At 38.3% G+C, this 13,088-nt stretch overlaps 1 protein-coding gene across 1 annotated transcript; it reads left to right on the forward strand.

The window, feature by feature from the left end:
* Positions 1–5,611: 5,611 nt before the first annotated feature.
* On the forward strand, positions 5,612–13,010 carry LOC102683338 (C3a anaphylatoxin chemotactic receptor). Its single transcript, XM_015361829.2, has 2 exons — positions 5,612–5,700; positions 11,350–13,010. The coding sequence occupies exon 2, from the start codon at positions 11,362–11,364 to the stop codon at positions 12,415–12,417; it is 1,056 nt and encodes a 351-aa protein (XP_015217315.2). The 5' UTR covers positions 5,612–5,700; positions 11,350–11,361; the 3' UTR covers positions 12,418–13,010.
* Positions 13,011–13,088: the final 78 nt, after the last annotated feature.

The following is a 13,088-nucleotide window of genomic DNA, read 5'->3' on the forward strand; positions in this document are numbered from 1 at the left end:
CCTTTGTCTGAGGTTTTTATTGGAAAAAACTCAAGAACCACAAGGGAAAAAATATATACTATATGTAATGATTTATCAATTTCTAGCAATTGTGAAACTGTACCTCATGCAGGAGATGCAATAGTGCTGTGTAATTGCTGCAAATGTTCCACACTCATACAGTAAAACACTCCACAGGCTGAATATGGTTACCTAATTAGAGATAATTAATTTTGTGTTTCTAATACAAAACTATCTCCTGTTTTGGCTCCATCAAGAGTCAAAGCACTGAAAACAGAGATAATTCTTTAATATGAATGACACTGCAAGTCAGTGTTACCTCAAAGATTCCTGACTTTCCAAATGTGTAAATCACCTGATAATGAGTTTTATTCACAATGTGGAAAAAGCACACAATAGTATACAATCGCAAATTTCCCAAAATAACAATTATACATTAGTAATCATCACAACACTTTTATTAACAATTTATTCTATTCAGGGTCACAGTGACCATGGATGGCATGCCAGTCCAACATAGGGCACAAACTCACACCAGGGCCAGTTTTCCCAGAAGCCAGTTATCCTACCAGTATGTCTTTGGACAAACATGCGGAGAATATACAAACTCCATGCAGATCACATCTTAGGAATTGAACTCATTGTGAGGCAGAAATGCTAACAACGGCACCACAGTGCCACCCAAAAGCTACTATGTAAAATTGAATTTTAAGAAATTATTTGAAAGCATTATAGCACTTAAAAGATATATTCTTACGCTTTATTTAAAATCCAAGCTGCTGAGTTCTTAACATACAGTTCTGCAACTTGTTAAGAACATTTAGATACACCAACAAACACTGTACAGTATTTCAATATTCAAGCATGGTAAAGACATGGAATGCATCAGCCATATCACCCTGCAACTCACAACTAGTAACCCACTGAAGCTAAGCAGGTGTGAGCCTGGTCAGTACCTGGATGAGAGACCTCCTGGGAAAAACTAAGGTTGCTGCTGGAAGAGGTGTTAGTGGGGCCAGCAGGGGGTGCTCACCCTGCGGTCCATGTGGGTCCTATTGCCCCAGTATAGTGACGGGGACACTATACTGTAAACAGGCGCCGTCCTTCGGATGAGACGTAAAACCGAGGTCCTGACTCTCTGTGGTCATTAAAAATCCCTGGGCGTTTCTCGAAAAGCGTAAGGGTGTAGCCCCGGCGTCCTGGGCAAATTTCCCATTGGCCTTTACCAATCATGGCCTCCTAATAATCCCCATCTATGAATTGGCTGCATTACTCTGCTCTCCTCCCCGCTGATAGCTGATGTGTGGTGAACGTTCTAGCGCACTATGGCTGCCGTCGCATCATCCAGGTGGATGCTGCACATTGGTGGTGGTGGAGAGGGGAGTCCCCATTACCTGGTTTGAGTGTAGTGTCCAGAAAAGCGCTATATAAGTGTAAGCAATTATTATTATTATTATAATAAATTAGCTTTTCTGCATCAGACTAGGAGAAATTGGAAGAATATCTGCAAAGATAAAAACAAAGAAACAAAGACACCTTCGCAAGTTGAGAACAGGAGCTTTCAGGGATTTTAATAAAAAATAATAGATTCCTGATGTGAGTCCTTGGACTGATTTCAAGACCTTCAGTAGTCAAACTCAGTTTGTTACAATAGAAGAGTTGGTAAGGAGAGCCAATCAACATACAGGAACTTCAGACTTTACAGTGTGCAGATGCTAAAAAATGTCTTGCAGTCCAAACCCTGATTACAAAGTCAAGAATCCTTTCTTACATCCTATTTGCAAATAAGTACACTCTAACAACATTTAAGGCCAGAGGGAACAACTCTAGATCTTTGTGATTCTTGATGATATGCATGACAATGGGACAGAAAACTACCAAATGTAAAAAGCAAGGTAATTAATAGGAACGTGGTGAGTTTCATTTTAATTATTATTTTAGAACTGCTAAAAAGAGACTGCAGGAAACTGAGTGGTGAAATACATTTAGAAGTGAATATAGTATTCTCAGAAAAGGAATAGAAAAATAAAAATCCAGCACCTGATGTATTCAAAGTTAGATTGAAAAACTCAGAAAAGCAATTGCATTCGGCTGCATACTCTGAGCGGTGTGGAAAAAATGTAGTATTTATTTTTCTTTTTGCCTACTGGCTCCCACCAAAACAAAAACATAATGCATAACAATATGAGTGTATGCTACTTATAGCAAGTAAATTAACAGATTGTTAAATGTCCCTTGATCTCTGTTCAATTTTATGTCAATGAGACTACATGCAGTGAAGTTAGCTGGTGTGCCAAGGTGGAGTGACATGTAACTGAAACTTCACTAGTTTCTTACAGAAACAAGCAATTTATCACTAGACTGCAGCTGTAATGGGTAATGGAGTTCTTAAGCAACACTCATAAAAATGAAAAAATCAGAAGAAAATTGTTGGAAAACAAATTCGAATAGACCTGATATTGTGAAAGTTTATGTAAGGATTAGGTTGATGAGTAGATACCAGAGCATCCAGATCAAGACATGGATGAATGATCCAGAATATCCAGATAAAAGGTTAGTAGGCTTTGACCCACACCTGCTTGTCCAACATCTAGGACTGTGTTTAATTTCTGGTTCTCTAGCTGGCTACAGCCCCATGTCGCCTTATTGATCAGCATACTGTAGCTGCCTGCACACTGCAGGTTTTCATGTCTTATTTGTCCTTCAACCAGCATGTGGGTTCACTAAATGCCTCATAAATCTGCTTCTCGCTTCACCTCAGCAGTGGTGCCATTCCTGTGGGCTCATTCTGATAAGACAACATTCCAGAAGACATGCTTTTCATGTAACAACAGCATACTTGTTAGATGGGAAAGAGACTATGAGGGTCCTGTTAGCTATTAAACATGAACCCCACAGAACATTTATGGGATGAGCTTGGATAATAATTGGCTAGGGCTCAGAGACCAGTGAACAGGCACATCCTTATCATCATTCTAACATCTCAGTAATATCACCAGACTATGTCCTATGTCATCTCTGTAGCTGGAAAGCTGGTCAGCACATTCGTCTTTATCAGAATTGATTACTATAATGTCATACTTGCTGGGCTATCTAAATCCATACTGAGCAAACTTCAGCATGCCTACAATTTGGCAGCCAGAATCATGACCAGGTTGTCTACAAGTGGTCACGTGATTCCTGTCCCGGAGTCCTTGCAATGGCTTCCTATCAGGTTTTATGTCAACTTCAAAATCCTTATCCTCACCTATAGGGGTCTTCATGGCTTGGCACCTCAATACCTGTCTGACTTATTATCTTATCCATAACCTCACAACCATTCAACTGACCCTGGTCTCCTGATCATCTGCCAAGCTTGTTTACATAAAGTAGGTGACAGGGCCTTCTCTTGTAATGCCCAAAGGAATTCTATCCCTATAGGTATCAGAGAGTCACCTTCCCTGAGCACTTTCAAATCCTGACTCAGAACTTCTTTCAGAAGTGCTTTTACTTATTCAGTTCTGTGTCTGCCCCTTGTATCCCAAGTTTTTAATTGTGCTAATTTAAGAAGACTGAGACAGAATCCCACAAGACAACACCTGGAAACTTGTGCAAAGCATGCATCATATGCATCACATGTATAGCTTATCAGAATCAGAATCATCTTTATTCACCAAGTACCTTTCATTTACTGCACAAGGAATTTTCTCTGGAGTACTTGGTGCTACAAAATCATTCTACATATACAATTCACAAAGAACACTGGTAGATTTAATTAAAACAGTGCACATATAACTAGGAATTATGGAAGAAAGCTGTTCACATACCAGGTGGTTCTGTTTTTTTTTTATACCAGTAGTGTCTTCCGAGGGATGTTTATGAAATAAGTGGTAACCTGGCTAGAAGGGGTCTTCAACAATATTTCCTGCTCTTTTCCTTGCTCTAGAAGTGTACAAATAATCAGCAAAAGGCAGATGACAGCCAATAACACCTCTCTGCAGAGCAAAACGTTGTGTTGCCAAATCAAACAGTTATAAAAGCAGTCAGAATGCTCTCAATAATGTCAGTGTACCTGTTTCAGAAAATAGTTTGTCATTTTCCCAATAATACATTTGTGAATTTGTATTAATTGCAAGTGAAATATTTATTCAATGAGGCATGGTAGTGCAGGGGTTAGCATTGGCTTCCTGGGTTTAATTCCACATCTGAGGTGCTATGTGGGTGGAGTCTGTACAGTATATGGTCCCCTTGTTCACATGGGTTTCCTTGGGGTGCTCTGATTTCCTCCACAGTCCAAAATCAAGCTGGCCCTTGTGTAAGTGTCCTGTGCTTGTCTGTTGCTTGCCAGGATAGGCTCTGGCTCCCCCAATAACCTGAATTGTTAGAAAATGCATAGATGGATGTTTCTTCTGTCTTTTCAGTATAAAAATCTCCAAAATATAGATAAACTCTTTCAGGAAAGCAGCAGCCAAGATGAGCCAGTGTTTCTTCCCAAGTGAAGGTTACTCAGTTCTGGGGTCAGTGCTTTCAATGTTTTGGTAGTGTACAGTAGCTGGAATCTAGATGGTTGGACACACTTTATAATAGAGAGTATCTTTCTTTTACTTCACAGTGTGTTTCTTTCCTTTTATAGAAGGTACCAACTAGTGCAAATGTTAAACTTCAAATGAGGGGCTCTCCATTTAGAAATTAATGAACTATAAAAGCAAATCATTAAGATTAACCTAGGTAGACCTTACCACTATAAGTGATTCACTGCATATTTCCAATAAATTGCAGTTAAATTAAATTCTCGTATTACTTCTTATATCAGTTTCTTAAAGTGTTAATAGATGATTATACTATTAACATTTCATTTCTCATTAACTGTAATTTGCACCCCTTTTACTAATGTTACCTCATATTTTATACAGATTTCATACACCTTTTTCAACAAAAGCTCATCTGGTGTTTCATAGTCAATTATTGGGTGCAGCAAAAGGTTTTCCAGTTAAAATTCAGTTAACTTTTCGGTCTTTTCAAACTATCGAAAAAGTAATAATGATTTTGTTTAGCATTGTCTTGTGATTTAGTTTCTTCCAAATATTAAAATGTCTTTAAGTGTCTAATAATTAAATGTTTTGTACCAAAATGTGGAGTGTGAACCCCTTTAGGGGTTAAACAGGTCTTTTCACAGTAATTTCCACAGCCTAACTCTACCTTGTTTCATTAAACTAATTGCTTTGAGGTGATGAAAAAAAGTTCCATCTAAAAAACGTCTGGTTGAATGACTAATTTAGTTGATTGATTAATTAGTCTGTTGTACAACTGATTGTAATAGCCACCGTTCCATTCTTCAGTCTTTGCTTCCAATCTTTGGTTTCATTATCTTGTGTTTTACAATGATTGTTAAACATAACTTGAGGTGGAACAAATTATCCCACTTTAAATACCCATTTTTGGGGGGAGGTGCATGGCACACCCATCATGATAAGCTACATTCGAATGTTGTCGAGACAACAGCATTGCACAAACCTTTCTTTTGCAATGTGTCATGCTCAGAAATCCAGGGACCCACAGATTCTACTGTTGTGAAAATGTAGGTGAGGAAATGCAGACTCTTTCTCTTTCCTGTGTTGAAGAGCTTTTTCGCTGGTGCATTTGCAGTCTCATAGGCAGTCTCACAGACAGTTTCACAGGCAGGCAGTAACAGGTGGCTCACACTCGGCACTCCACACTCAGGTAAGACTCACCTGTTCCAGCAGTTCCCTACCCAGGCATGTTGGTCATCTGTGTTACTCTTCATTTCTTGTGCAGAGACAGGCTTCTTTATAAATAGGTTGTATTACAAAAAACCTAAATCAAATAAGGGACTTTTCTGATTCTAATGATTCTGGAGACAGTTTAGTTAAGCGGCCAAGTGAAGTTACCATGGGCTCAGCTGAAATGTAAACCAGCACATACTGTTGTGCCCTTTTACAGGGACTAAAAATCCTTCCTTTGAGTTCTGGAAGTTGCTCATGGATCAGGGTGATTGCCATCAATTACAATTGCCGAATTGATAAAGGCGGCTCTTTTTTGTGCTATTAATACAATGCAATCTATGATTTTTGATCGCCCATATACTCTGCTTGAATCTGGTTTTGTTGTCTATAAGAAATCCTTGCAACACACAATGAACCTCTTTTGTTTGTTTCTTTTTGTCACTAAATGTTTGAGGTCTATAGTTTTTTTCTGAAAGCATACACGTTTTTTAACTTTTTTTTTTTAATTAGGAGCTAATGCAGCTGTTTTTGTTTGGGTTTTGAGAAGTTTGCTTCTACTAACTTGGAAAAGTGCAATTTAGCGTAAGGGGAGAACAAATTGGCCATTTGGATGGAGCCAAACTTTAGAGACAAGAAATGTGGTGCAACACTGTAAAGCCAAAGTGCTGTATTTGAGCATTGTGCCAAACTACTGAACCACAGGATTGCGATGAAACAAGGTAAGGAGTGCTGTGGCAATTTGTATTACAGTAAATGTGTAATACAAAAACAAATTTCCCCTAGGGGACATTAAAGCTTGAATTTAATTCAATTGAATTATAATAATTTGTATTACGTATGTTATAGCAATGCTGGGAGTTGTTTATACAAAATTGAACGGAACAACATGGATTTGCAACATTTCTCCTGTTAATTCTACCTCCTTTTTTCTCAAAGCTTTCCTCTGTTAGTGAATTCTACTTGCTCAATACCACCCCAGTGCTAGATCAACAAGATACAGGTTTCTTTTCTAAAGATTCAAAGAACTCGCCTACATGCAGTAATCATTTTCATCTTATGCAGATATTACAATTCCTCCTTTCAAAACCTTTTCCCTTCCATGTGAGATTTCTCCTTTTTTATTTTTGAAACACCCCCACCCTCCTGCCATTCAAATTACACAATGATTTGCAGAACACCAGGACATAGATTCACACTGCAGTACCCCTCCAGCTCCAGTTCCAGTTCCTCCGTATGCCAGATTACACAGCAATTAATTTCTACTTCTTTGGCAGGAAACATATATGGATGTTCAGAGACAATATAAGAATGTGAGAAATGTCAGTGCTTGGCTACAAATCCGACCAGAAGTTCCTTTTTTTAGAATATTGTCTACTCATTCACCATAAAGTCATACTGTACATTGTAGAGTTAGCCACAGTGACACTTCGTTGTAAGAAAACTATTACAAAGGAAATTTTATTACACAAATGGGTTAAGAAATTGAGTCAATATATTTCTTCAATGGATTAAAAAAAAAACAATGCTCAAGAGTAAAATCACTTTGCACAGAGTGATTACGGTGATTACGATCTTTAAAAAGCTTACTTAAAACAACCATCTCTTTAATGTGAGAATAAGCCATTTTAAACTATCCAATCACCCTCATCTCTAACATTTAACTTTTTAGTTTTGTGGGGACCTGGAGTCTAACCTGGAAGGAAAGGGGAATTATGTGGGACTAGCCCTTGGCCAAATTATTGAAAAACTAAAACAGGAAGCAACAACAGAACAAGGCAGCTAACAGCAGGAAGCTGATGGTCTTCTCTGGGTGTCAAAATTATTTTAGAACAAAAAAAATGCCCTATACTCACAAGGTGTTTAGAAGCAGTAAACCTTTTTTGTTCTTTAACTTTTTAATAGCAATATCTATTAAATGCTATTATTAAAGTCCCTGTATTTGCTGCAACCAGGCGCTGAATTCTGTCAATGCAAGAGTAGATTCCCTTTTTAGTACCAGTATATTTGTTTGAAGGTTTATTAAGTCTCACACTTAAAATAGTGTGACCTTACTTAAAGACCTTACTTTGAACTACCTTCCTGTAGCTGAGAGAAAGGTTTTTCTCTATTTGGTAATTGAAGAATCTCATTGAGGGGACTGAAGCTTGTCTCCATTACAACGGAAAATGCACCATTGCCCTGTGACATTAATTCTCCATAATAGACCTCCTTTTAAATCCTCCAGCCTTTACTTTCAAAACTAACCAATTGCTCACTGGAAATTTGCAAGTAATGTATCACACATAATGATTTTGTAATTTCCTCAAATACTTCAGAAACAGTCAACACACCAGCTTTTTATGAATGACACAACTACTGAATCATCCTGGCCAAATTTCCCAATGGCCCTTACCAATCATGGCCTCCTAATAATCCCCATCTATGAATTGGCTTCATTACTCTCCTCTCCTCCCCACTAATAGCTGATGTGTGGTGAGCGTTCTGGTGCACTATGGCTGCCGTCGCATCATCCAGGTGGATGCTGCACACTGGTGGTGGTGGAAAGGAGTCCCCATTACCTGTAAAGTGCTTTGAGTGTAGTGTCCAGAAAAGCGCTATATAAGTGTAAGCAATTATTATTATTATTATTATTATTATTATTATTATTATTATTATTATCCTAACCTACCAAAAATATTTCCCCGATTTATTTAAAACTTAACCACTGTTTTGTTACATTTCTGTACATTGTTATTCCACATTCTGTCTGACCATAAATATTGGGGATAAAATATCTCCACATTCAGTGAAAATAATGGTTTTTAATGTAAGCAATATGCAAAGTCTAAGAAATGGAATAAAGAAGGAATCTACTGTACATTGAATACTTGGCATTCTTGCATTCTGAACACAATAGGAAAAAGCAATGCGCTGACGAAATGATAAATTATTTTGAATGCTGCGAATTATCTCCTTTGAACTGCAGGTATTTATATACAAAGAGCCTTGCAAAAGAATTAAGCCCCTTCAGTGTACCATTTTGTAAAATAACAAATGTGGCATACACATTTTTAAATTAAATACTTTATTTAAAACTGGAATGCTAAAACTGAAGAGATTGTAAATGTCAGGACTTTTACTGGGCCACTCAAGCATATTTTCTTATTCTTAAACCACTCTAGCGTAGCTTCCACCTGAAGTTTTCTCCCAGGTTTTGGTCTGAAGCAGGTTTTCCTCTACTGTTTTCCCAGCACATTACCATTACTCCACCTACAGTATGTTCGCATCAGTCTTGAAAGTTTAGTCCTAGTTGATGAAAAGCAGAACTACAACAGTGTTTTCACAACCATGCATGACATCACTGACACCAAATGTTGTTTTGTCTGGCCATAAGATCTGTTGCCAAATGTTTGCAGTATTTCCTTAATGTTTTATTGCAAATGCCAAGTGGGATTTGTTACCTTTTTAAGTTCCATACAAGCTCTCTTTGTAGAATGACTAGGATATTCTTGACCAATGGACATTTTTTCCCATCTCAGCTGAGGCTGTAACTTTGAAGCTCATTTAAGGTTCTCACAGTGGATTCCCTAACCAATGTTTTCTTTGCCTGGCTGATACTTAGGAGGAACAGCCTAACCTAAGCAGTGTTTCAGTGGAGTAGTCTTTTCTGTTCTAAGATATATTCAGTTTTTAACTGTTTTATACCTTTCATCTAATCTGTGCATTTCTACAACTTTCTGACTCTCTGAGTTGTTTTCATACTGTAGCTCTTTGATTTTACTACCTGGCCAAAGAACTTTACAGAAACAGGTGCATTTATTCTAAGATCATGTGATTTCATGTTAAATCACTATCATTATACAGTACCAACAGAATAGATTGACTTATCAAAGTAATTCTGTGCACCTGAATTTTGGTTTAAAATAGCAAAGGAAGGGAATAATTATGACCCGGGTACAACTTACAGCACTGCCTCTTCCACTCCATTCCAAAATAAAATTCAGTAATATATTAAATGCTTTAGAAGAATATCTAACCATTATTATTTCAATTCTCCACAAATTGATATCCCCAAAAGGCAATGAATAAAATCCAAGTCTCAACATTTAGACATCAGCCAAATTATATGTGACTGTAAAAGTCTTTCTTCTGATCTAGTTTAATTAAGCTATTTTATCATTTATGTGTCATGAAAGCTCATTTAAAACACGGGGATTTTAATTTATTTCTATTTTTTTCTGCTCGTTCAACTTATGGCCCATTGGTTCACATCTACAATGTATTACAGATTTTCTTCATTTCATATGTTTGGAAGACAATTTGAATATGTGGAGTAGGTTGTATGCAGAACAAATATTTATTTCTGCTACACAGTGTCATGACTGCCATCTTTAACTCAACAGAATGTGAAAACTCTGCAAGAACCTGAATATTTTTAAAAGGCATCGTGTCATGAAAAAATCTCTAGTATCTTAGACCAATATATGCACATTATGAGCATTAGCAATCAAAACCTTCATTAGGGTCTTCTATTTGAACAGCTTTGAATGTTACCAATCCATCTTAGTTTGGGTGGGAGAAAACAATGCTTGCCATTTGACACATTTTAATTCACATTGGTAAAAATGTTGAAAAAACAGATTACCTCAACTCAAGGCAAACTATACACAAGTAGCCAATATGAAATATTGTAAAATCAGATCTATTACACTTACCAGTCCAGTCTGACTCATTTCAGTTGTTCCTCTCTACACATCCATAAGGCAAAAGGACTGCTTTTGATTTCTCTATTCCGAAATCTAGATTAATCTATTAAGATAAGGTACTAAATTAAAATCCAGTGTCGTATAGTTTTGCAGACGTGTTTGTGCATTAACTAAGTAAAATCATTGAGTTATGAGTAGAACAATGCAAAATGTCTAAGATTACATAAATTAATCATCAGGTTCTCTGATCAAAAGTAATTTAGAGAGACAAAATGGCAAACTGTGCGTCAACAGTTGCTGCAAAATCATTCAGAGAATCTCAGTTTTCTGTATTAGAGGATGGATCTGAAAATGATTAATTAAACTGCTCAGTGTAACATGCAGTGAGTCAGTGAGAGCCAGGACATGAAATGAGAATCTAATGAGAGAAAGACCTGTTATTTAATTACTAGGCAACTTTGTAGTTCTGATGGCCTCCTATATTGTCCTACAGAACTAATTGAATTCTGTCAATGAACAATTAAATTCCTTACAGGAGAGAAAATGTACAAATTTATCCTCAGTGACCATAAATGTAAAGCTTGGTTACCTACAGACCATCTCTCCTGATCTTAAATTGGTTTCGTGCCTCTTAGTCTTTTACTGGTCCTAAGGGGAGGTGGTGACATTAAAAACAAGAGCACAGATTTTTATTTTGGACAAAAGTACCAATATATTATTTGCATAATGTAGTGCCATGTTCCAAACGTAAAAAAGTCAGATGGAGGTTAACGGGGTTTTTCCATTTTTTTTTGCGAGAATGTTGTTACCACTTCTACTTTACTTTTTTTCATGTGAGGATTCCATTTATGTTAGAAAAAAGATTCTTTGTACATTTTGCAAAGGCCGTTCTGAATTTGACAGTTTTCTTATATGTCGATTTCTGTCTTTCCTGTCCTCAGCAAACTCCCTCAATGGCTGTGTTCCAGACTGCTGGGGTGCCCATTTCACCCACTGTGGCTGCACTCTTTGGAAACAACACCCAAGATCCATCCACAGAGGTTGCACGTGTGGTTCAGATGGTGGTCACCACGCTCATCTTCCTGGTGGGCATTCCTCTCAATGGGCTTGTCGTATGGGTGCTAGGAGTGAGGAGCCTCAGGAGGGGGGGGAAGAGAAGCAGTGGCAGTTTTGGCATGTATGTGGTGAATCTGGCACTGGCTGACCTCCTGCTGGTGTTGCGCACCCCCCTGGCACTGGGCTACCTGGCTGCTAATTATCACTGGCCCTTTGGCTTGCCCACCTGCAGACTAGTGATGGTCCTGCGTGTGCTGGGGCTCTATTCCAATGCCTTCCTACTGTGTGCCATCAGTGTGGAGCGCTGCCTGTGCTTGCTGCACCCCCTGTGGTACCGACTGCAACGCCCGCCCTGGGTCGTCCCACTGGTTTGTGGCATCCTCTGGATGGTCTCCATTCTCCTCAGCCTCCCATACTTCTTCACCAGCATTATCATCCCCTATAATAACCACAGTCAGTGTATGGAGAACACGCCCCAAAACCCCAGCAAGGGTCTTTTCATCACCGAGACACTGCTGGGTTTTCTGTTGCCACTGTTCATCTTTGTCACCTGCAACCTGGCCGTGCTGTTGACCGCTTGGAAGACAGGGGGCACCATGAGCCCCACACCCACCTCCCCACGATACACCAAGCTCTACCGGGTGCTCTTCTTCACCATGCTTGTCTTCCTCACCTGCTGGGTACCTTACTTCACCTTCCGCTTCTTGAAGACACTGTACGGGGATGATACACACCACCCCTTCTACATCTCGTTGAGGAAAGGAGTTTTTGTCTCACTGTACCTGGTGTACATAAAAAGTGCCCTGAACCCTGTGCTGTATGTGTTTGTAGGGAAGGGGCTTGGACACACCATCAAGGCCTCGCTGCTGTCTGCCATAGACCGCGTGTTCAATGACGAGACCTCCGACTACAGCCGCAGGAAATCGCTCCGAGAGCGGAATTCCCTGGTCTAGCCCACGTCGGATCCCATCTCGCCTTATGCAGACTAGCATCTCTCATTTTGCAAATTACCAATGCCCGCCCCTCAGTCTCCTAAACAACTTGTCTCTTCCTTTGTTTAGAATGCCATCTGCATGGCCCCTTGAGAACATTCACAGCAATCAAGGACTTTAAAACCAATTTTGAATATATCTGAAATATGACATGCAATACCTCAGAATAAAAGCCACACCTTTTGTTATTTCTTCCTCACCACAGTGGAATATTTACAGCAGAACTATTGAAGTCTGACAGATTTTTTTTAAGTTTTGTATATACCTAAAAAATAGCTGTTGAATAGGATCAAAGATTTTTCTTCAGATATTTTACTTATACTCCATTTGCTTTTTCTTTGTAAACTGAATCAAGCTTTAAACTATACTAATGCATTACCTGCTGTAGCTTTAATAATTCATTTTTCATGTTGCTGTCAAACTTCTAAAACGCCTTGAAATAGGTTGTCAGAGAAACTGATACTTATCAAAATAGTTTTAATCCCAGAAGTATAAAAATGTACTGTATTCATTGTTAAGATATATATTGTTAATATATTACTTTTTCAATCACATTATTTGTCCTCAGTAAAATTCATAAACCAAAAATCAAATCTGAAGAATTCCCTGGAATTGTGCAAATGGTACTACAC

Source organism: Lepisosteus oculatus, chromosome 13 (genome assembly GCF_040954835.1).
Source record: "Lepisosteus oculatus isolate fLepOcu1 chromosome 13, fLepOcu1.hap2, whole genome shotgun sequence".
NCBI lineage: Eukaryota > Metazoa > Chordata > Actinopteri > Semionotiformes > Lepisosteidae > Lepisosteus > Lepisosteus oculatus.